The following is a 26,699-nucleotide window of genomic DNA, read 5'->3' as shown; positions in this document are numbered from 1 at the left end:
AATTAGAGTTCACATTTAGATTAACTAAGTCATTATCCTTAAGTTTGAGTTCTTTGACGTATTCCATATCATCCATATCAGATGAAATTAATTCACAAGGATTAGTCAAAAACCTCTCCTTAGTCAAGAAAGTTGGTCCATACCACCATAAATCATTATGAAGAAGATCTTTAGGTTCAGCTCCACGTGATATCAAATCAGCTGGATTATTGTGAGTGTTAACATGGTATCACTCATGAACCGCAGTCATGCTTCGAATAACAGAATACTCTATTAGCAACAAATGTCTTTAGTTGATAAGGTTCCTTCTTAATCCATGCTAATACTATTGACGAATCAGTGAAGTACCTTGACAATAGGTAGCTGAATGGCCTCGAATATTCTTTTCATTAGTTTTACCAACAGAACTGCACCACAAAGCTCCAAACGAGGAATGGTAATTGACTTCAGAGGTGACACACGAGACTTGCTGCACAGAAGTCTTGATGAACATTCATTTGAAGATGACATACATTTCACATAAATTGCAGCACCATAGGCTTTCTGACTAGCATCACAGAATCCTATAATTTCTATTTGTTGCAATCCATTGGCTAGAACAAATCTAGGGATGCGATAATCGTTGACTATTTTGAGACTATGCAGAAATGCCTTCCATTCTTCAGAGTAATTTTTAGGAAGAGGTGTATTCCAATTTAATTTTAGAAGCCAAAGTTTTTGTAGAAATATTTTAGCTTTTGTCGTAACAGGTCCAATTAAACCTAACGGATCAAACAGGCGACCTATCGTTGATAAGACATCTCTTTTCGTGCCTGTTTCTTCAAAGTCAGGTACCTTTAGATCGTAAGAAAAACAGTCTGTAGACGTATTCCATGACATTCCTAAGGCTTTTGTAATCTGAGGCTTATCCGTAACTTGAAAGGAGTAATCCTGAGTAGCACTTTCTTTATTCTTCAATAGTTCTGGATTGTTTGAACACCATTTGTGTAACTGCATTCCACCACGTTCTAGAAGACAGGTTAACTGTGCCTGCAACTCCTTGGCTCCTTGCATCGTATTAGCTCCAGTAATAATTTCGTCCACGTAACAGTCCTTCAGTATGGCTCTTGAGGCATGAGGAAAGTCTGTCGCTTCATCCATTGCTAACTGCTTCAGGACCCTTGTTGCAAGGAATGGTGCACTTGCTGTTCCGTATGTTACAATCATTAGATGGTAAGTCTGCACAGGACTACCAACTGATTCCTTCCACAAGATCAACTGCAGGTTTCGTTGAGATGGTTCAATAAGTATTTGCCTGTACATCTTCTGAACATCAGCTCCTAATGTATAGTTGTACTTTCGAAATCTAATAATAATAGAAAATAAAGTTTCTAATATCCATTTGAATGCTTTGTAGCGATCTATACTTTATTTGAATTTCATTCTTATTCAAACTATCATCATATTCCTCCACTACATTTTCTAACCTAGTTAGTTTCGCTTTTAACGAAGTTTTGTTTCTATCTAATGCCAGCATTTTGTTCACTTCTCCGGCTCGATGGACCATGTACTATGATTCTAAACTAATAAGTGGACTGTATAGCAAAAGAACTAATTTATTTACAGTAATTAACCTTTCAGATCTAATACATGCTCTGGCATGTTGCTTAGCCGAATCCAGATGGCCAAGTGAGAGTTTCTCTGCTTATCCAACAGGTGGCGCTGTATTCTAACTTAACAGCTTCTATATTGTATTATGCTTCATACCATAATACAATGTTTGCAAGATGTGCATTACAACACCATGTAATTATTCTAAGACTTTAATAAAAATGCTGCTTAATTCATGAGGTTTTTAGCATCAGATCATCAGAAAGTTAGTGCTATGGCAGGAGCAATATTTAGAAGACCATGTTTTAGAAAAGCACCTATCAGCTTATCAATTGATTTGAAAATTATTTTCAAGGCTACATTATGGAAAAACTGTTTTCATGGATTCAACACCCTTCAACCAGAACTCTATCCAAATGTTACTCTGTAAACAGAAATCTTATTCAGTTGTCTTGCAACATCTCCAGCCCAAAGACAGATTGTGAACAGTTACAGTGTAACACAGTCCATTAATATACACACGACCAGATGCGGTTGTTACTTTATTATGGGAGCACCTAATAGGTGGGCCACCATCGCTTCCTATGAAGGGACAGACAGTTGCAACCATGCCTTCTCCGGGATTCAAACCCAGGCCCTTCAGTATCGCTGTCAGGCTTCCCTAACCACTATACCGTCTGGGCGGCGTCTTGCAACATTACATTGATGATAAAATTTGACAGAAAGAGACTGACTGTGTATCTGATATTATTTTAAGATGAATATTCAATGTGTGACATCATGTTTGTGCAGTTGTTTTTGGAAGTTAATGGTGATGAAATGATAAAAATCAACAGAATCAATAGAATAGGAATTGAGGTAGTTATGCCCAGTTTGATATCAAAATTTCATATGTTTTACAATGAAAAACAGACTCAATCCTTTTACTAATTGTGATTCCTTTATTCAATGGCATGCCAACTCAAAATAAAAATTTACTTTGTGCACAGATTATCTCTGAAACCATCTGTTTCATTTATTTTAACTAAAGTGCATCAGCTATGTGCTGCAGCCATTAGACAAACCTGTGTTCGGATTTTGGATGCCATTAAAAATTTTAATGCAGTAACAGCATCATGAACAAGAAATGCTTTGGGAACCACTGACACAGGACATAAAATTTTGAAATATTTTCAGATTTTAAACGTGAGAAAAATCCTACCTGAGCATAAAGGAAAAAACTTTCTGGACACTTGGGAAAACTTGCTTCAATCTCTTCGAACCCTTTTAAAGCAGCTTTTTTTTGGCTTTCATCATTAAATTGAATTCCACAGCGGTATTGAATATAACACTTCTGTGCCCTAGCAGATGGAAAATTTGGATTTAAGGAGCAACTTTTCTCCATATCCTTCAAGCCATCACTAATCCTATCCATAAGGAGATATACCTGAAGTCAACAAGCATTATTTAGTTACAGTTATAACACCACATCTTTATCTAGCACAATAAATTATAAAAATCATTCAATAAAACAGTTACACAATAGAAACTCTAATCTACAATTTTACATTGAGGTGGAAAGGAAAAAAAAAAATAAGGAATACAAAGAAATTATTAAAGTACTAAATGTAAATAAATCACATTTACAATAAAAATCACTTATACAATGTAAATAAATCACATTTCTTACTTTCAACCTTCAACAGACAAAATTAAAAAGCTTTTTTTTTTTTTTTTTTTAAAAAAAAAAGAGGTTAATTTTTTTGCTTTAATTAAAATACAATTTTTCAGGATTTAAAGTGCTTTCATATACATCACTTTCACCTAGAAATATATTTTAAATTCATTTAAATTCCTGGTAAAGCTGGACAATACCTCTATAAATTGTCAACCCAATCACCAAAACTTACCTAAAACACCAGAAAACTAGCATGAGTAAACTAATGCCAATAACTATGTTGCAACTTGCAATAAAATAACATTCAGCAGGGTTCTCAATAGGTTTTTTTCAGATTATCTCTGAAACATTTGTTTCATTTATTTTAACTAAAGTGCATCAGCTATGTGCTGCAGCCATTAGACAAACCTGTGTTCGGATTTTGGATGCCATTAAAAATTTTAATGCAGTAACAGCATCATGAACAAGAAATGCTTTGGGAACCACTGACACAGGACATAAAATTTTGAAATATTTTCAGATTTTAAACGTGAGAAAAATCCTACCTGAGCATAAAGGAAAAAACTGTTTCTGTTTTTAAATCACTTATACAACGTAAATAAATCACATTTCTTACTTTCAACCTTCAACAGACAAAATTAAAAAGCTTTAAAAAAAAAAAAAAAAAAAAAGATTAATTTTGCTTTAATTAAAATACAATTTTTCAGGATTTGAAGTGCTTTCATATACATCACTTTTACCTAGAAATATATTTTAACTTCATTTAAATTCCTGGTAAAGCTGGACAAATACCTCCATAAATTGTCAACCCAATCACCAAAACTTACCTAAAACCCAGAAAACTAGCATGAGTAAACTAATGCCAATAACTATGTTGCAACTTGCAATAAAATAACATTCAGCAGGGTTCTCAATAGGTTTTAGCTTTTAATTACCCTCCTTTTTTTAATTGCCTGAACTTTTCAATCTGAACAGTTTAACCCATTAGCCGTCACTGTTGCATTCACATAATGGTCAAAATAAATATTATATAAAAATACAATTACTAAACAAATTTTATACTAGCATATGATTTTGTGTAGGGAATATTATGATTATTTCTGTAAAAAAAAATATTTGTTTTCAATAATAATTTTATTTATAATAATTAGCCTCATACTTGAAGCAAAATTTAATCAAAATTTTTTACCAGGTATTTTTGCCTAAAAAATTTAACGAAAGAATCGCCATCTTTAGGGGTGATCTATTTTTAGCCAAGGTGATCACTTATCAGAACATTTTATCAATCAGCTGTTTATATTTGTGTAGGGATAGAATCAAAAATAGGTGTTGCGATAGTGGAAGATTAGCGGAAAGAGAGTTTTCCACTTTTTTAGTCATGCCTTTAGATATTCTGGTTGATATTCATTCCATGCTTTAAAAATTCCTAGAACAAGGTACCTTACATTAGAAGATGTTTAAGGACTTTTTAATGAAGAAACAGATGATGACAATGGCCAGAATGAAACTGATATTGTTGTTGTTTCACCAGAAATTGCAGAAGCTAGTGATGAAGAAAGAAAATGCTAAATGATGTTTGATCAAATGTTACTGCTGGGGATATTGAAGATCATGTATGAAGTTTAGCCTTCTTAAAACAGTGCTAATCATATAAAAACATTTAAAAAACAGAAAACTTGAAATGGATTTAAGAAAAAAGAAACCATCAGGTATGATTTTGTCTTCTTTGTCACCTAAAGAAATGAAGGTTTTTGTGCTACAGGAACAATTCAAGAAAAATACATACAAATACGCCTACTAGAAACAGTGAAATAAGTCCGTAAGGAAGATCGGGGTTATCATGATTTCCAGTCTGAAAGGAAAAAATAATTTTGGTCCGATGGAACGACAATTCGGTTCTAGCTGTTGGTTCAAAATTTGGAAAAATTCAGCCCGTAAAAAGTGTTTTTCGTTATTCAAGGCAAAGGAAAAAGGTTTATGTATCTCAGCCTCATCTTATTGAAGCATACAATGGCAAACTGGGAGGGGTTGATCATGCGACAATTTAGTAACCAATAATAGAATAAGAGTTCATGGCCAAAAATGGTGTTGGCCAATATTTACTAATTACATCTTTGACAAAGAATGGAAAATACCACACCTTTCTACTACTGAAAATAAAAAGTTTCTTTTAGATTTCAGATGAGAGACTGCATTATTCCTGTTGCAATCTTCTACTGACAGTGTAAAATTAACCAGAAATAGATCAGCAATAGGAAAACTTGGTAAATTTAGCATTCAAAAGCCATTGCATGGAGATGGTGGACATTTTATCGTAAAGTCTGAGGATAACAGAAAACTTTGCTGTAAAGAATGCCATTGCCAGACTGCTTATAGATGAAAAATATGTAATGTGGCATTACATCATGATTGTCATGAAGCTTTTCATGCTTGAATCTTTCGAATGAAAATAACGTGTATTTGTAAAAAAAAAAAAAAAATAAATCTCAATTTTAATATTGAATTAATTACAAGTAAAAAGAACTGAGATTTTTAAAACATTACATAGCAAAAAAAGTAATCCAGTGCTCCATTCAAAGAATACTTCATACGAGTACAATCGTGCTCACTAAACATCCATATTTTTATTCTGCTGATGTTGTGCATATGCCAGAGCATTTTTTTATTTTTTTTATTTTCAGTGTAAATTTATGTTATAAATACTTATTACAGTACAAAGTCTGTAATCTGGATGTCCATTATCCGGAATGATCTACAATCCGGACCTCAAAGCCACAAACTTTTTTTTTGCATGCTTTATGCATGCGCGTTTAGCACAAAAAACGAAGCAACTTAAACAACTTACACTGAAAGAAATGTTTAATAAAGTAAACAAATAAATATTAAGCCTTTTTTTTTTTTGTAAATTTTGATATCCTTTAGATTATAATTGCTCTTTATTTCATAAATTATGGTTTCATATTTTTAATTGTATAATTTCTGCATGCCATCTTACCACATTTAAATTGATGATCTATAATCCGGAAAAACCATTACTCCGGAATCGCCGAATTCCTGAAAAGTATGGATTACGGACTTTGTACTGTATTATTTGTAGAAGAAAAAAACTATTCCTTGTAGTTTTAAGCGGCTAATGGGTTAACATGATGAACTAATTAGCAGGTTAAGTATAAATATACACATAACTAAATAATTTGATACATCAGGTAAGGATAAATGAATAAATATGTATTTAAAACAAAACAAAATGAAATAACTAAAAATATTTTTGTTACTGTGTCCCACCAGTGTCCGTGCAGTGGAAGAGTAATGAATATTGATAGTTTGTTTCAGTTTAAGCTCAGGCAAATGGGTTAGCTGGGTTATTGGCTTTTTAAGGTTTTTGACTCCTTACGCAATTTCAGTGCAAGCCAGTTTCCCACAAAAAAGCCCTCCCTAAAAGTATCCCTCTTCTTAAATAGATAGACTTTAACTGAATTGTTGTACTGAAATAACGTAACCTAACCTATCCATTATTATGAAGCAAATGAAAAAATATAGGTAGAAAATATGCATAAACTATTCAAAAAAATTACGTTTGTTTATTTGATTATGGCACACCATATGAGGGCTATGCCTATGGGAAGAGAAAAAAGTATGTTGGAGAAAACTAGCTCATATTCACACTACATATGAGGAAAACCACCAAAGTCAACCAGTCCTCGTTTTGAAACTGGGTCACACTACCAGTATTCAGTAGCTTTACCAAGACAGCAAAAGGGGCTCCAAAATAATAATAATAATAATAAGTTTGCCTTTTAAAAAAGCATCAAATCTGGAAAATTTTTTAATTTTAAAAAATGTATGACAGTTCATAACAAATACTGGGCTATTTCAAAATAAAATAAAGAAGCTAAGAAGTATAATAGATTAAAAGCTTTAACTTAAATTAATATCATAATTTAATATAACATAAAAACAATGTGGCAACTTATAAATAAAATATAAATTATACTATTTACTTTTGAAGCACAAAGTTACACTCCTAAAGAAATGATAAAGCGATCGCTTACTAACAAGTGAAGAAGATAGTTATGGTACATATTTAGTTAAAATGCATTCAGCAAAAAAAAAAAAAAAAAAAAAAAGGTTATGGTAATTTTTCACTAGCTTTCTTTTTAAGAGAGGCAATTTTTGTTTAGTGGTACAAAACATTGTACAAAATTTACACAAATGGTACAAAATTTTTGTTTAGTGGTATACTACTAAACTTACTAACAAGTGAAGAAGATAGTTATGGTACATATTTAGTTAAAATGCATTCAGCAAAAAAAAAAAAAAAAAAAAGGTTATGGTAATTTTTCACTAGCTTTCTTTTTAAGAGAGGCAATTTTTGTTTAGTGGTTACTATTTAGATAATGAACTTTTTACTATTTAAAAAGATCATACTTCCTCTGACTTTCCTCTGATTCCACCTTCTACGCTGTTTAAAGTTCTGATTTTTATGACTTTTAAGGATTTTCCACATAAAACAAAAACTAAATTTTTTCAGAAATGCAGTGCTACTAATAATATGGATGCACAGCTGTAGGCCATATTGCAAAACACTACTGCATTACTGTGTTGCTCAATTTCTACTCCAAATAGAAGATGATGCAAACAATGGCAGTAGTGATTGCAGCCCCTTTTAAAAAATCCAGGAAACTGCCATGTAGTAAAACTGGCATTATTTCAAATAATTCTAAATTTTACTTCAAAAGCAAAAAACAAAAACAAAAAAAAATATTATTTTAAAAATTTATTAAAAAATGTATTTGCATTCCACTATATTATTTCACAAAGTTACTTACCTTTTTCAGTTTTTCAACATTTTTAAAAATAATTGCTACATTAATTTGCTTTTTTTTGGGGGGGAAGAAGATAAATTCTGAAAATTATCGCATTTAAATTTTGCTTTGCTAACAATTAAATGCATAAACTATTCAAAAATTCAATACGATCAGCAAGACAGTTTGATGCAGACAATAGTTTTTCACTTAAGCCTTTAAGTATTAGATTAGAAACTGAAGTATGCAGCTGAACAGGTGGTGGATATAAGCTGTTACCTAGAAAGTAATGGTTTACATAACAAAGAATTTTTGGTAAACTGACCAACTACTAAAAAGAACATCCTTAAAATGTTTACTAATAAGATCTTGAGATTTTATGACACAAATTTCACATATATTTCAGTTTAATAAGAATAAATAATATTCACAGTTTTAACAGCATCTCAGTTATCAATGTTCAAGGATGATCTATCTATACAGTGTCATAATATCATTCATATAATTAAATGTAATTTTGATACAGACGCCATGGAAGCAAGTTACATCTTAAGAGATCTCCAGATAAGCTGCTACATGTCGATACAATACTTCCAGTGAATACTATAGAGTATTTTCAAAATTGCAGATCAAGCAAACTTAGGATGGCTAGGTTTAACTCTAGTTATTCAGAGCTCAATGTTGATCCTGATACCCACAGTGGCTTTCCCTATATTCACAGTTTATGTGCTGCCATTCTACAATTTGGCATATGACCACGATTCAGAATGTACTGAATAGGTCAAACATGTAAAATAGAGCTTGACAAAAAAAAAAAAAAAAAAAAAAAAAAACGACTGTACTTCCAGAAGTTTGCTTAAATAAGAAGTTCAACTTCTTTCTTAAATTTTATGTACCCCAAAAGTTTTAAATTTATATAATCTTTGAACAATATATTTATGGTGAAACAAAATTTGAGAAAGATATTAAGCTTACATTTCCCAAAATTGCAAATTCAAAAATAAGAAATATGGAATTCCAATCACATACAGACCAATCACTTCTTCAATAAACATGCATTTAGCTTTGAATTGTGTCTCCCAAATTATTCATGCAAGAAATGCTGTATCAGGAGTGATTTGAAAATGGGTAAAGTACTAAAAAAATAGTTTAGGAAATTATAGTATAGAAATATACTATGCAGTATTTCATTTAATACCAAAAATGATGAATAACAAACATATATTAGTAAATATAACATAAGAGATTCCACTGTATTAGTTTTCAACACACAAAAAGCAAAAATGAACAATAGTGTGTACATTTAAATAATATTAATGTAAAAGAACAAAACTTTTAATTTCCTCAGAAGAAAAAATTAATTTCTTTAAGTAAATATTAAATAATAAATTAGCATTTTAAAATTAAAAACTGCACCACATATACACAGCACACAGAACTGCAACTAACATCATATAAAATCATCAATATTTAAATATATTGAAATGCTTCAATATATTTAAATATTTTTAAATGATAGCTCATTTTATATAGATATTAAAGGAATTTCTGTGTATTCTATAACTTCAGTAAATATTCAGTGAAGTTTTCCGTAAGTTATAGCATTACAAAACTCTAAAAGTTTTAAGGATACAGCCAAATACTGATTTTTTAAAAAAGAGCAAAAGGAAGAAATACATGTTTTGTCTTAGCCAGAATAACTGCTTCTAACTTTTCTGAATGTCATGGGATTTATGAATTATGAAATTGCTTGGATTCAAATCATAACAAAACTCTTGTAAAATTTTCTTGGCAGAGATTTTACAAAAATTTTAATCAGCAGAATAATCAGAAAAGCATTATAAATATATCATAAATTTAGCTAGAAAAAATAATCTAAATTTACGAAAAGAAGTTAAAGAAAAATAACAGCATGTAATTTGATTATAACTAAGTCAAAAACTCAAAAATTCCCAAAAATTTACGGTATTTTTTAATTGTTTAAATATTAAAATAAAAATATACTGAATATCAGAGAAGAAGCTCTAATTACTGCAGACAAAAAGGCACTGTGTTAATGAGAAGTTAGTCATGAAACAAAGTAATTTAAAAATAAGTCTAGATTTAAAAATAAGTCTGGAATTAAAAGAAGAATTAAAGTGAATCATTTAATTTTCAATAATTTTGTACAGTTCTTCCCAACTGTTAGTCAGTTTTAAAAGAGAACTGAAGAATATTTCCACAACGCAATTAATAAATAACAAATGAACAATTTTCCATTTTTTGCTGCTAGTAAAAACTGTAACCTATTACAACAACATTTACAGTCACAAAGAAATTATATTCCATAAAAATGGATATAAGGAAAATTATGAACCTGCCCCCTGTGCAGATATATATCAGCATTATTTAAATCTAATTCTATGGCTTTATTGAAATCTTCTAAGGCTTCATCCATTTTTTCCATTTGCACTTTTAATGTTCCAATTTTGATCAGGCAGTTAACTCTCACCTACAAACACAAAAATAAAAATTTAAAAAAATCTGACAGTGTTATGACTATATAGAATTATTTTTTAGTTATATAAAAAAGTACCAATAATAAAACATATCTGCTACTGATATTTTTTTAAACCAATTTTGTTCTATCTCTTGCCTTATTTTCATCGCAAATGCTACGCTTTTTTTTTCTGTTAGTGGAATGCCGCTTAGCAACAAACAGAAATGCTGATGTGAAATCTAACTAGATGGCATCAACAATAAAATACTTCATAAAGAGAATAACTATTTTATATATAATGAATATAATTTAGGCAACTTTTATGTGAACACTGCCAAGGCCATGCATGAAGCCAAATTCAGGCAATTCTCCGATTTTTAAGTGAAAACCGATCGCTGTGAACATCAGAAGAATGAAGCTGTTGTTCTTTCCCTTCACAATGATCTATTTTTACTTTTAAAAAAAATTAGAAAAATTGAACAAATTTGGCATTAGGCACATTAAACATTATATATATAATCACTGCACAGCTGTTACACAATATAAATAAGCTACCACATTTGGTAACTGATACCCCATTAACAGAAAAGTACCGTTTTCTCTTAAGATGCATTCTTAATATATATCCTATCCAACATTCTTCTATATTTAATTTCTTCTACTGTTGCATTTTTATCCGGGTTTCCTTGTATATAATCTACTATTGGAGAAATTGCCACCAAAAAATTATTTTATACAAAAGTTTTCAACATTTTCTTTATTAGAGTAACATTTATTTTGAGGGAACTTTTTTTTTATTATTATTATTACTGGAGGAGCATTTTTTATAGGAGAACAGAAGAAAATGCTTAAATGACTTGAAGTATTAAAAAATAGTCAAAGAAAAGCAAGAAAGGGAACAAGAAGCTTTTAAATACAAAAATATAATTCATTCTTTTTATCAATTACATTTGAGTCTGTTACAAAAACTGTACAATTCTTTTACCTCTTCTAATCATCCATAATATAATCACAGAAAGAGATAAATATATTCTATAAGAAATATAAAATGATGGCATTAAAAAGAGCATAATCAGGAACTAAATATAAGGTGTAGAACTATTCTAAAAGACATTGAAAATGATGGCTTTAAAAAAAGCACAACCAGGAATGAAGTAAAAGAATTGTAGAATCATTCTACAAGACACTGAAAATGATGCTATTAAAAAAATAAAAGATTCAGGAACAAAGGATTGCAGAACCATTTAAAACATTTGAAAATATAAAGGCAATTTTCTAGGAATATATTTTGAATAAATAAAAGAAGTAGAAAAATACATAATACTCATGAGGATATCTCTACAACAATGAAATTATAAAAAAAAAGCTCTCATTGATTATTCTTACAAGAAATAATTTTGGTGAATTCAAACCAAAATGAAGATACTGAGTGATATAGATATTACCAGCAAAGTATGAAATCCGGCATATAATGCCTAAAACTAGCCAGCAATGCATGAAACGATTCATATTTCACACATTTCCTAGGCATTCTATAGAATGCCAAATGACAAACCAGCAAAGTATGAAATACATTTTCGATTTGTTTCAAAGATCCGAAACTACTTATCAGAAGTTAGTAAATGACGTAAAAAAGCAAAAATGACAACTAAGAAGGAACCATGGGACTACTGGCCGCTGAATCGATAGAGTGAGATGTTTATAGAAAACAAAAGTGCATTCATTTACCCTGTTAAAGATAGAGTTACTGCTTTACAGTATTACATCATGGACGCTGAATTATTTTTAATATTTCATGAAAACTCATTTGAGTACTGCACAGGATTGGCGTGACAGAATGTCGAAAGAACTCTCAACCAATAACAAAAACGTTACACGTAATGATATTGAACTATAACAACCACATTTGTGAGCCCTGTCAAAAAAAAAAAAAAAAAGTATTAAAAACGGCACTGATGTGAAACTTATGATTGTTTCTGAATTTAACTTCTATTTTCAGGTAGATCTTACCGATTCCCAGTCTCAGCCAGATAGAAAAAACAAATTTATTACGTTTTATCAAGATCACCTATCTCTTTTTTTACATATTTCAAAGAACAGTTTTTTAATGTCATTCTTTCATTAATTTTCCAAAATAATATTTGTATTTTAGACAAATGAACATCTTTTAAATAATAGCCTTATCATAACTTTTTTTTTCATATTTTGCCTAGAGAGCATTTATCATTCTACAGAATGCCTAGGTAAAGTATGTCATAATTATCGTGTTACATACTTTGCCTAAAATCGTCTGGCATTATATATACTGCTTAGACATTCTAAAGAATGCCAGCATTTCATACTTTGCCAGTAACATAGATAAATAAAAGATAAGTTAAATTAAAAAAAAAAAAAAATCAGCACAAGTAAAAACATCCATCTGATCTAAATAAGAAAGAGCATGATTTTGAATAATAAATACTGGAGACTTTCTTTGTGACAACTTTGCCTTTGACAATTTGAAAATGGCTGGCATATAAATCAGAATACTATAAATTTGAAATTTCATAGAACTTCAAAAATTAGAATTTTAACAAAGAGTTTTAGAAAAATTATATTGAAAATATTGAAAGCGGTTTTACTGAAGACAATACTCATTTATGGGAACATTTAAATTGAGATAAAATGTAAATATATCCGTAAGCAAGTCATGCAAATTGATACTTCTGAAAAAAAGATTTTACTGGCATATAACTGAAGATTAACATTGTAATGTGGATATTAAAAGGTACACCACTACAAACTGTATTTCTGAATCATCTTTTTTAATGCTTATGTTAAATGAAAAAATATTTAAAATCAACAATGTTTAAAGGGGAATTAAAGAATTTTGAAATTTTGTTGACATTATGTGATTTGTCACTAATATTTCCTTTGGTGACAAAATTAAAAGATTTGCTAAAGAGAAAATTTAGTATAATATCAAAAATAAACAAATATATTCTTTTTTCTCATTTCATCTTTTAATAATTAATAATATGTACATTAATTGCCTAACAGTCTAGAAACTGTGATTTTTTTTGCATTTTAGTATACATTTCATAACTTTTTGCATATCATAAATACATATGCAATTTATTTAATCAAGAATCAATGTGTGTGAAATTATATAGTAATTTATTATTATCCAAATAACATTCATGAATACAAATAAATAAAACTAGAAGATAACTATAGTTTAGGGGCAGCCCCACAATTTGAATCCAAGAGTAGCTAAGTTCAAGGTGAAATAATGGTAGTGGTTTTGAATGCAGACCTGGAAATAATGTGACAGTCTTCTGGTACCTCAGTATCAGAAGACTAAAATGATAAAACATAATACATTGGTTATAAAGCTATTCTGACAAATGCAGCAAAAGGAACAGCATTTTGTTGGTCTATGTCAGCGGTCGCCAACTGGTAGTCCGTGAAAACTTTTTTATGGTCCGCAGAAAAATTGGGACATTATTTATATTTTTATGAAGATATTGGATTATACTTTTCAAAAAATTTTATTAATTAATAGACCTTGAAAAATAACACATTTAGTTCCTCAAATATTAAATGCACAATATTTTATTAAAATACATAAAACAGCTGAACATCACAACTGAAATAAATAACATTAACATATTTTTAAATGTTAAGCTATTTATATATGACTGATTTGTTTTTCAGATGGGCATTTTAATTCTTATGCACTATAAAGATTTTCAAACAAACTGAGGATGGCTTAGATGGCCTCTTATATAGAAAATTCTATGTAACCTCATTGAGCAAGTGTCACAAAATAGTCACTGTATGTCTTGTCTCTCTGCACTTTGTCCATATAACAATATGTCTTACTTATTATTCACCAAGAATATTGGACAAAACCTAGAATTAGGCACAGCAACTACATTGTGTTTGGCAGATATTTTAACTAAGACTATCAGTTTTGAGGGCAAATATACACAGATCTCTCTAAATCAGGAGTAAAGAAATTGCAAGTTTTACTTTGGCATGTTTCTCTTCTCTCTTGATTGGACAAAAGATTAGGTACAAACACATATAATCCTTCCCTCAATACCTTGAGGGATTAGAACTAAAAATAATGTAATCTGCGATTACTTTGTTGGGGGAGAGAGGAAAAAAAGAAAAAGTAACAGTCTTACACAGAATTTTAAGCACAATTGTAGCTTGACTGCATTTAGCTTAGAATTAAGCTGTATGAGATTACAGAAAAAACACTGTCTTAATAATGAGGCAAAACATACGAAAGCCCACCGAAATCATTCATCCACATGCACTTAAAAAAAAAAAGTTATGGTCATTAAAATAAAGCCAATAAATAATGTTAAAAACTAACTTTTACATCCACACTTTCCATGGAAAGCAAGTGATTTAAATCTGCTAAGGTATCTTGGATTTGTCCCTGAAGCAGCCTGAATGTACCTCTCACTAAGTAAGCTTCTGGTACATCTGGACCACAACGTTCAATTTCCACATTGCAATTGGGAATTATTTCTTCAAAATTTTCTTCTGCAAGATGATGAATGACTAGTCGAAATCCACTGCAAAGTCAAAATCCACCATGAGTTTAAACAATTTGTATGTATGCAAGAATAATATGCAACTAAACATAAAAATGACAAAACAGGACATCATTTAACTAATCTTTTATCTTTAACATTAATTAAATCTAATAGCTGAAGAAAATTATTAATTTATGGAGGGAGAGATTAAGAATTTGAAATTCAGACATAATATAGCTGCAAAGTTATAAATAATGATGCTAACAAGTCAAAAAATCAAAATTGATTGACTTATAAACAAATTTTTTTAATTTTCAATTCTAAATATAGCTGAAAAATTTACCTTTAGTAAACTGCATCACATGAGAAATCTTTAACAAATCAATAATTAGTTTTTATCCCACATTAAATAATAAATTTATCAGATTTGTAAGATTTATTAATTTGGGAAAAAAAGAACAGTAACATAGTGAACACATCAAGCTCTTGTCTAATAAGATGGCAGCAAGGTAAACTTACAGCAGCTTTGTTTGAAGTGACTATAAAAGTAACTTTTGTACACTATATAAGTAACTTTTGTACAATTAAATGAATTACTAAAATGCTTTCTTTGTGATAATTACACATTCGTCACAAAACAATTATATTATCACATAAGGAAAACATATTTAAATTTAAACAACTAAGAGAATTTTGAATGCATTATTTCAGTGGCTCATGGCTCATATACAATATTATTTTCATCAGCAACTGACAAAGTAAAGTAAAAATAACTAATATTACTATTATTGATCATGGGCTTCCTGATAACTGGGCATGTTCAAGTTTTCATTAACACTATGAAGTGCTGATATGCACTATGCACATGCATAACAGCCTTATGGTGAAATTGATCTGCATGATTTTCTTGTTCACAGTGGATTATAATATTCTAATTAACCAACATTTTTAGGGCATAAACATTTCATACAAATCTGAATTTTGAATTTTTAATATGTGTAACATTAGTCCCACCCAGTAACATTAGGTTTCTACAATAATCTAACTGAAAAACAATACATTAAAGATATTTTTAAGATATGGCACTTAAAAAAATCTGTGTTTCCTATTTATACACCTTAACGGCTGAACAAAACCTTGCATAACATGCAGTTTTCAGAATGATTTTCGGTTTATTAGTACAGTCAAAAGTCGTTAATTGGGACACCCATAATCCAAAATGATCTATAAACCGGACCTCAAAGGTACAAACTTTCTGCGCATGCGTCGTGTTGATGCATGCGCATAAGACCTTTACGGCTGCGCATATGCATGTGTGCGTGCGCATAATAAATTTACGCATGCGCGTTTAATGTATAACGGACGGTATAAGCTAAAAATATTTAATTATTTATTTCAGTTAATGTTGCAGATCACGTTGTTCCTTAATCTTTGAATTGGATCCGGCTTATTACTTTTTGCAGACTGTTAAAGCAATTTTATAAAAGTAAGCTTGAACTTTCGATTATGTCAAATAGAATTTCCGATGCTGGAGCTTCCAAAGGATCTACAAAGCGAAAGTATGTTTCGATGTCCATCAAACAAAAAGTGGAATTGCTGCAAAAAATGGATAAATGCAGATCCTTTGTTTGTCAAACCATTCCAAAATCTGTTTATCAACTGCACGCTGCTCTGCGGCCGGGGGAAGAGGGGGGAACGCCGCGGCGCACAATGAATTGGAAGTTGATCTGTCAGAACTATCTTTATCTTCAGGGCAGATGTTTTTATTTTATTTGGCTTATAATTCCTTACTAAATGTAGTATTTCATCTCGGTGTACTCCGTCTTTGATATGATTTAAATCAAATTTCTCGTCATTATAATCCGCATCCGATAGTGAAGAAAGTGACACAGAGGTTATTGAAAACGAAAAAATTTCGATTGACAAATTAGTCGGTATTCTTGACACAGCAATTATAGGATTTGAACAGCGGAACTTTGTAACTGAACAAGAAAATATATCTGTTTATAAAATTAAAAAGAAAGTATTATCACATAAAACAAAGCAACTTAAACAACTTACATTAAAAAAAATGTTTAATAAAGTAAACAAATAAATATTAAGCTCTTTTGTTTTGTAAATTTTGATACCCTTTAGATCATAATTGTTCTTTATTTCCTGTACTGAAGTTGGCTCTCACTGAATCATTTGATTAATATGAGTAAATGCCCTTCCTAACAAAAATCGCACTTAATAAAATTCTTGACAAAATCTTTCTTTAAAAGAAAAACAATACTTTCTATAATATTAAAAACTGGATTTAAATTTTTAAATCATTTTAATAAAAAATTCCATAATTTGTAATCCAAAATTTGATTTAAATTTTCTAAGTTGGCATTACTAAATAAAAACAATCACATCCATACACCTTAGGCAGCATTCAGATAAAGACTTTATGGTCACAATTATCATAAGCCAAACCTCTGTTGCTAGGCAACCAGCCACTGCTATGTCATAAAACCAACGTACAAGGATTTTGTCTCAATGTTCTAAATATCCAACTTTATGCAAACTTGTCTAAGAACTGCCAACCATAGCAAAGCAAACGTGAACTCATATCTGGTTAATGATTTCGTCAAGTCAACTGCATATTTATGCAAGCACAACTTTACCTTCTCTGATTGGCTATAACTTAAATCCTGTTCCACAGGTATGAAGAGATGTAATGGCTTTTATGCCTTTAGACCTCTAACAATAATCATCAAATCTGACCATCTTGTGAGAGATCCCACATAGTAACTTATCTTTGTTAATTCTCTATTATGCAAAACATCCTATTCTATTTAAAAATAAACAATATTTCCTAGAAATTTATGAAGGAATATACAGGATAAGACTCCTATAATAAATATCATTTGTGGAAAAAATTAATAAATTTGATCACTGGAAATGAAAGAAACACCATGGCATCAAGTTGTCAGCTTGCACATCAACACAATATTAATCACCAACACTGATTAATAGAGCAATTAGTGCTATCAATATGTGCAAAGGAAAAATAATTATCTGAAATAAAGAAGACTGATAATGCAACTGTTTGCTTTTGACTCATTTTCTGTAGCAGAAAAATTTGGTTTTGGAAATACACTGCTGCATTAAACACCTAACAGAGAATACCTGATAATTTTTTTTTTTTTTAATTCCATTTTACAGTGAAATATGGAAAAATAAAAATTAAAGCAAGGAAAATGTTAAAAACTTGTTAATTAATTATTATTTTGATAACTTATAGTTAGATATCAATTAATAATAGCCTTTTAGCTATCAGAGCTGATATTTTAAATAATTTCTGCTACCAAAGAAAGATACATCAGAAAAGCTTTATGATGACACTGAAATCAGCAAAAGACATGGCTGTCTTGATGTATGCTTTCAACTTGAATGTTCAAGACATCATGTCACAACCCAAGAAGACCCAAGATTGGACCTAGGATTAACACAGCAATAACGAACATAAACCTTTGCTCATGGTGACGACACATATCATGAATAAATATTAATGTTCAAATCTCCAATTGCAACTAGCTACCCCTAGCAGATAGGGATGATGCTACTAGACATATAAGGTCACATGGTAACAATGCCTGTGATATGACTTTCAACACTACAATACAAATGTTAATAAAACACACTTTCATAGCCACAACAGAAACCTACGATAAATATAGTAAAATTTGCTTTATCAGCTAGAAAAGATATATATATATAACCTCACCTTAAATCTTGAGGATCTTTCTTCTGTTTCTTGTATTCTTCAACAGATTTCATTATAGGATCCTCACTAAACGAAATGAAATAATGGCGAGCAAAATGTTTGGATGGAAGTTGGGGTTCCCTTTTCTGCAATATGTGTTATATCATAATTTTTAATTTTTTTTTATTTCATAATTTTCTTTAAATATGTGTTATATTATAATGTTTTATACAAAATGATTTTATAAATGGAAGCAAATTGAATGAATAAGTCAAAACTCCTTTCACTATTCATTTTTTTTTTTTAATTTTTCATTTCAAACGTAAATGCTTAAAAATAGGCAACAGGTTATACAGACCAATTTTAATTATAGAAATGAAATTTTTAAAAAAATTAATATTTAAATATAATGTAATATTTTCTCTGACAAATGCAATATAATATTCAGGTTTGTAATGGATTGAATGCACACAAAACCAATAAGTTTATTTTCCCAAAAGAAACATGAAATCTGGAATTCTGGAATTTTCCTCTATAGCACACATGCAAGCTCTGCTCAATATCACACAGCACAATCAGTAATTATATTTCAAACTACTGAGAACATTACACACATCACAATGCAAAGCACAAAATGCAAAGCTTGCTCCCAATACTCCAAACACAGCTCTGAAATAAGAACTGATCTGTCGAATCTCATATAATTTCGCCCCCCACCACCGAAAAGGAATTTTGAGTAATTTCCATTTCTTGAAACTATCGGAAAGAATATACATTTAAAATTACACATCTGGTTGTAATGAAAGTTTTCCGCCAAAAAATTTTCTTACTAAAGTTAGAGAAACCTTTAATGCAGGTAGCAATCACCACCCGAATCTATGATTTTCTGCCAAGGTTTTGGTACTTTTTCAAAGCCTTTCAAAGCCTTTTCAAACTCGGTAGCCACGAGTTCAACAACAGATCAACATCATTCCGGATGTCCTGTTCAGAATGGAAGACATCAGAATCAAGATGTACTCGCAGGTGTGAATAAAAGGTAGAAGTCCAAAGAAGCGATGCCGAAGCTATATGGTGGGTGTGACAAAAAATCTCATTCAAGTCCGTTCAAAGTCCAACCAGTGAATGCAAACACATGTGATCTTGCATTATCTTGATGGAACATGACCTTTTTGCGCCAGAACTCAGTTCGACGTTTTCCCTTGATAGCAGTATCAACATGGACTAGCATCTCGCTGTACACCTTACTGTCGAAGGTTTTACCTTTTTCCAGATACTCTTTGTACAGCAATCCCCCAGATAAAAAGCATGATCTTTTTGTTAGTCAAACTGCACTTTGCAAAGCTGTAGATGGACACAATGGATACAGACAAACCCCCTTTTCAGCCTGTATTGTTGAAGTAAATCCACTTTTCATCACAAGTGATGATCCGGTCCAGAATTTGGTCCTTGCATTGATATTCACGCAGATTAGTGTAGGCCAAAACACATCTGTCCTTATCTGCTTAAGTCAGTTCATGTGGCCACCAGTGACTGAACTTGTACATCAAGTTTATGTAACACATAGCACGACTAATGGGCATGGGACTAATGTGTAACTCCTTAAGCAAGCTCTCGAGTAGTTTCATATTGATCTTCTTCCACAAGTTCTCGCAGGTGGTCCTCATCAACATGAGTAGGCCACTCTGCTTCTTGAATGTCTTAGTCCTTAGTTTTAAACTTTCGGTACCAAACATTTACTCATTTACGATACAAAATTAGTACCTAAACTGTACACATCATTTGGTGACATTCTGCAGCTTTTTTTTTTTTTTTTTTTTTTTTCAAACGGAACTGAAAATAAATGATGGTTCTGATCTGGTAGCATGATAGATCCATTTCAGACACCTTGTACTTAATGATAATATTTTTTCACAACACAGTGTTCTAGAGAAAGTCTCCTTCTTTAAATACTAAAAATCGTTTGACAAAATATGATTAAACACACTAGCATGAACTGTTTGCATAGACAATATTTGAGGGTGGGAAACTTTTGTTTAAACTCAATATAAGAGTCAGTTACAGTACCAATTACAGTTACACAGGGACCAGACCGAAATCTCGCCAATCAGGTGCCAAGGTTGGAGATTTCTGGTGTTTTCTCATCAAATCTGGTGACAAAACCCTCATCAATTTAGTGAGATGCCCATTTACCTCAGTGTTAAAGACTTGCCCTTGTAATCTTACTTTCCTGGCTGAGATTCGTCTATTGAGGCATTTCATGTTACATTATAAAAAAGATCCTAAACTTTTACATACAATTTGACTAAAATTATTTACATATGTATAAAATTCATGACAATATTAATAAAAATATATATCTAAATAAAAGTATTTACTAACGTACTGTGTACTAATGAGCTGTGAAGTAAACTAATGAGCTATTTCTGGTCATCTAGTAAAACAGATTTTGAGCTAGAATCTGAAATTCATACAAATTCAAATTCAGCACAGTGAACTTAAATTTGCATAAAAAATCTATTATAATATTTATCTCTTTGCATTAAAAAGTCACCATTTTTTTTCAAATTCTAATTCCATGCTCTAGGTCCCAATTAACCATTATACTATTTACACTATTTTCATAATTTCAAATACAGAAATTCTATCATTTTGGAAGAAATTTTAAACGACTGCAATAAGCCATAAACTGGACAATAATTTTTTCATCATTCCCGCTACTGATGAAGGAAACACGTTTTTATTTAAAGTCACAAAATACCATAAATTGTACAGAATCATTCTCAAAACTCAAAAAGAAATCATTATATTAAAAAAAAAATCAGAAAAGACATCCCTTCAACCAATAATGCAATCATTAGAATAAAATCATTTATCAATTATTATCACTCAATACATAGTTATAGAAGAGTTTAGTAAATCTCTGTACAAAATGCATAATACTGTGATGAATTTTGCACATAGTGCAATTATAGGTGAAATTTTTATATTTTTCTGTAATATAATATGAAAATCTAGAAAAGCTTGCTGGAAAAGAATGCAGGAGCAAGTTGATTTAACATTGAGTAAATGGCTTTCTCACTAAATTGGAGAGATATTGCCAAGTTGGCAATGGTTCTGGCGAGAAATCACCAAATGGTCACCAAGTTGGGTGACTTCTGGCAACATTTTGGTCTGATAACAACTGTAATGGATATTGTAATTGAATAACTGAAATTGATGCTCTGTAGTCATATTCAAACCTCACATGTCTTCCAGGTAATTTTGAAAAGCAGAAAGTACTAGAAATATCTCAGTGGCTAGGTGTAGCTCAGAGTGACTCTAGAGAACTTTGCCTTTTAGATGCATTTTGCATTCTGTTTTGTTCAGCGTTCCTAGTAGTTTGAAGTGTAACTACTGATTGTACTCTGTGATACAGTGCAGAGCTCTACAATTATTTCTATGGAAAGTTCTGGAACTCTGAACTTTTAGTTTTTCTTTCGATAAAATAAATCTTATCAGCCTGTCACTGGAGCTGTGTGCATGCTACCTATTACAAACTCATACACACACAACAATATTGTGTTTATAGAAATGTGCCAGTTAGAAAGAAAAAAGAATTTTTAGCATCAGTTTTAAAATGCACAGACAATCAAGTCAGTTACTTGATCATGGCAAAATACACAAGAGTAACCTACCTAAGAAAAATATAACTTTTTAATGTGTTTTCTACAGTAAATTAACTCATGCTTCACAAAAGGAACACCATCAATAACCACATTAGGAAACGCAAATGTAGTCATCTGTTTGGTATAGTCTTAACTCAGAATAAACTACTAGAGTTCAGTTATTGTATCAATTCAGGCACTGTACAGACATTGAAACATTACTTCATTTAATGACACCTGACTAATTCAATAGTGTTTTCACATACACAGTTGCTGAAATATACAATGATTTGCAGTGTAGTATTATAATTCAGCACTATAAATATAAAGATATTCCTAAAATGCTCAAAATAAACATATACTTTGGTTTAAATTCAGTCTGAAGTAAACTGTGAATGTCCATATATAAGTGAGCATACTTCCCAAGATCTTTCCATATTGTCATCTACCATAATTTTAGAGTTTTAAATTCAAACCACTTTCTTTTTAATTAATCCCTTGATTTTTAATGCCAATTACTTTAACTATCCACATGAAGGCTTGCAGATATATATCTCAAAATAACTTGAGGTTCATATTTAAATATATTCAGTCATGGAATTAGTGACAACAATAGTTAGCATCCATTGTGAAGATCTACAGAACACAAAATAGTAAGAATAAACTAATATTAACTGCAATGTGTCTGTAATAAAAGCAATAAATGCATGTTTGATCATGTATCAGGAATATAATTCCTTTACATCCTTCTCCAAAACATACAGGACTTGAAGAGAATGCAACATTTACACATTAAAGCTTCCAACTGTACGCTATATAATATCTGTTCCAGTTCCCAGTATCTGTCCCAGTACATATTAACCGGTTCAGGACCAATGTTCCACATGCACGATGCAATGATTCCGCTCTTACTAGCCCAGTGCCGCATATACATGAAGAGCTGTGATCAATCTCTTCATCCCAGAGCCGTGTATACATAACTTGGAAATGGAATGATTTTTTTTTTTTTTTTTTAATTTTTAAATGCCTGGCAATGGTGCTAAATGAAAAAAACAATGATTAAGTCACGTGGCTTTTGACCTTCATATATGAGCATCAGTTTCTATTCTGTGCTTCTGGTTTTGATAGATTTTTTGGTGTAAACACACTGGGAAACACAGCTCTTTAAGTTAAAGGAACACTGGCATGTTTGTTTATTTTGTTAGGAATTTTGTTTATCTTGCCTTCATTTTTATTCTTTGCATTTTTCTTCATTAGAATGTGGACAAGTGCATCCAGCTCAATGTTTATATTTATGTTTTTATTTTAAATTGGGAGATGTGAGAAAATGCATCTAGCTGATTATATCAGGCGTAACATCGCCGAACTTCTGTGATGGAAAAACTCAGAGTCCAGTTGTCCTTTTTATATTTATTTTAAAATTTAACCTAGACTTTCTTGGTTAATTAAAAAGTAAATTTGCAGCATTATTACAGAAGGTGAAAGACATCAGCTCGATAAAAAAAGCCATCATTGCCCTATGTGTTTATCCTTGTTTTGAATTATTCCATGCACAGCAGAATTATTAAATCGGAATTTAATTACATACAGATAATTATTGCTTAATTTTCTTTTACATTTCATATTTGTAATTTTCTTTCTATGTTTATTGTATTTTTTCATGCATATTATTTTAGTATTTTCATGCATATTATTTTAGTATAATTTTCGTATTTCGTATGTTTCACATTTATTTCTATTAATGTGATATTCTTTATATTATTAGATATTAAGAATTAGTATATTAAGTATGTAACTTCAAAAATTGAGATCATTATATTAAAATGCTGATTTTATATGAAATTTTTTGTAAAAGTAGGCTTCACTGCTGAAAATGCATGGGCTGGTGGCGACATTCCATTTCGGGGAGTTCGGTCCTGTGGTTGAGCTTATTTTTTGTAAAAGTAGGCTTTACTGCTGAAAATGCATGGGCTGGTGGCAACATTCAATTTCGGGGAGTTCGGTCCCATTGTTGAGCTTTGTTTTCCGTGCACTGGTCCTCAATGGGTTAAGTATCAAAGTTACTGAAGTTATTACACAAATTTTAAAACTGTCCGATACATGTCTTAATATAAAGAACACTAATGATTCAAAAAATGAAACAAATTAATAAACATTTCATTACTAATTCAGAAATCAAACAACAAAAATCAGCGTTATATTTACAAAATTTTCACAGGACTAGTTTCGATGGTTTTACCGAACCACCATCCTCAGCTGCAAAACCGCAAATGAACAAGATAGGAAATGATGATTAGATAAGATAAGAAAGCCTGGACAAGAATAAGCAAGTGGTGCCATCTGTTGGTGAAACCAGAACTAAAACAGAATTCCTTTAAAGGCCGAAGGCAAATTTGGATTGGAATTAGGATCGTTAACTAGAACAGAAAGATTTTTATGAATGTGAAATGCCTCTAGAAAATCCAGTTCTCCAATGGAAGATGTTTTTTGAATAATTTTGGCAGCAGAAAAATTGAAGGTGTGGTTTTCGGACCAACAATGTTGAGCAACAGAAGACTTCTGTGTTTCCTTTTTTTCTAACATATGCCTCATGTTCCTTGACGGGAAATTTTAAGGCTCTCTTAGTTTGGCCAACGTAAATTAAACCACACTGACAAGGAATCTTATAAATACCCCAGGAATTCATATCCGGAATGGAGTCCTTGAGTATGAAACTCGGAATTTTATTGATGGGAGAATAAACAACCCGAAAGTTAAATTTCTGCAAAATATGTGCAACTTTATAGCTAATTGATGGAAAGAAGGGAATGACAGCAGAATTTTTATAATCTCCTAAAACAAGAGTGTGCCTTTTAGTGTGTTGAGATGAGAATTTTTTAACTGCTTGATTAATAATGTTGGGTGGAAAGCCCCTGTCAATAGCTTTTGCTTTTAAATAATTTAGTTCTTCATCAAGGGCTAGTTTGGAGGAGCAAACTTGAAGAGCACGGAAAACATAGGAATAAAATGAAGCTAACTTTTGTTTAGTTGGATGACATGATTTAAAGTGTGGTGGAAGGCAAACCGATGAAGGTTTACGGTAAACCGTAGTACTGAAGTTGGATGTGTTACGTGTGACCAGAATGTCAAGAAACAGAAGAGAATTGCAAGTCTCAAGTTCAAAAGTGAACTGAATAGCAGGATCAATAGAATTCATTGTTGAAAGAACTTTATTTAAATCATCTTTATTACCTTCAAACAAAGTATCGTCTACGTAGCGGAACCATGCCGGGAAGTTTAAAGTTTCAAACAATTTTGATTCATAATAATGCATGTAGATATCAACCAGGATGGGACTTCCCATGGCTAATCCCTCAGTTTGCTTGTAATATTTATTTTGAAAAACAAAATGTGTTTGTTTCAAACAGAGTTGAGTGAGAGAAATTAGCTCATCAATTTCGATGCAAGAGAAATGAAATTCACAAAGTCTGGTTTCCAGACATCTTAATGAACCCTCCACTGGGACATTGGTGAATAATGATTTTACATCAAAAGAAACCATGAGTAAATTACTAGGAGAAATGTTTTTAACTTTTATTACAAACTCTATTGAATTTTTTATGGTGTAAATGTTATTGTCTAATAGAGTTGAAAATCTAGAAACTAAATATTTAGCTAATGGGTACGAGGCAGTACCTAAATTTGATACAATAGGGCGGAAAGGAATACCACTTTTATGAATTTTGGGAAGAGCATATAATCTGGCACAATTCGCAACAGATGGGATAAGTGAATGTTTTAAATTGCCTGAAATGATTTGCGAAGATTTGATCGCAGTTTTTATTTTTGACAAGTCCGAAGGTGAAGGATCTTTAGGGATCAGATTATATGGTCCTTCGTTTAAGAGTTTAGTGACACCATCGATGTAAGTGTTCTTATCCATGACGACTATCTGGCCGCCTTTGTCGGCCTTTGAAATGATAATATCCGGGTTAGAATGAATTTCACGCAATGCAGCTCTTTCTCACGCAGTTAGATTTGGTTTCAAAGGTTTATTATTGAATTTCACATTATGAGCAATAAGATGCCTAATCATTTCTTTCTGTGAATCTGAAACTTTACTGAACTTGAAAGCTTTTTCGATAGGAGCCAAAATCTTTGCAATCGAGGGTTTACAGGTTTGTGAGAAGTTAAAATTACAGGTTTGTGAGAAGGTAAATTAATTTTGTAAATATGACGCTGATTTTTGTTGTTTGAATTCTGAATTAGTATTTATTCGG

General features: G+C 31.0%; 1 protein-coding gene across 1 annotated transcript in view; it reads right to left on the bottom strand.

Annotated features, from left to right (window-relative positions):
* Tom70 (translocase of outer membrane 70) overlaps positions 1-26,699 on the bottom strand; it is a 66,234-nt gene that overhangs the window by 8,731 nt on the left and 30,804 nt on the right. The window contains exons 5-8 of the mRNA XM_035371337.2: positions 18,818-18,942; positions 14,898-15,102; positions 10,409-10,543; positions 2,792-3,016 (exon numbers count right to left, since the gene is read on the bottom strand). Coding sequence (XP_035227228.1) covers positions 2,792-3,016; positions 10,409-10,543; positions 14,898-15,102; positions 18,818-18,942 — 690 coding nt within the window. The remainder of the gene's footprint in view (positions 1-2,791; positions 3,017-10,408; positions 10,544-14,897; positions 15,103-18,817; positions 18,943-26,699) is intronic.

The sequence above is a fragment of the Stegodyphus dumicola genome, chromosome 1, assembly GCF_044657685.1.
Source record: "Stegodyphus dumicola isolate Sdum_Otavi_A_Nest chromosome 1, ASM4465768v1".
NCBI classification, from domain to species: Eukaryota; Metazoa; Arthropoda; class Arachnida; order Araneae; family Eresidae; genus Stegodyphus; species Stegodyphus dumicola.
Note: the sequence above shows the minus strand (reverse complement) of the source record. Positions and strands in the feature narration are given on the sequence as shown.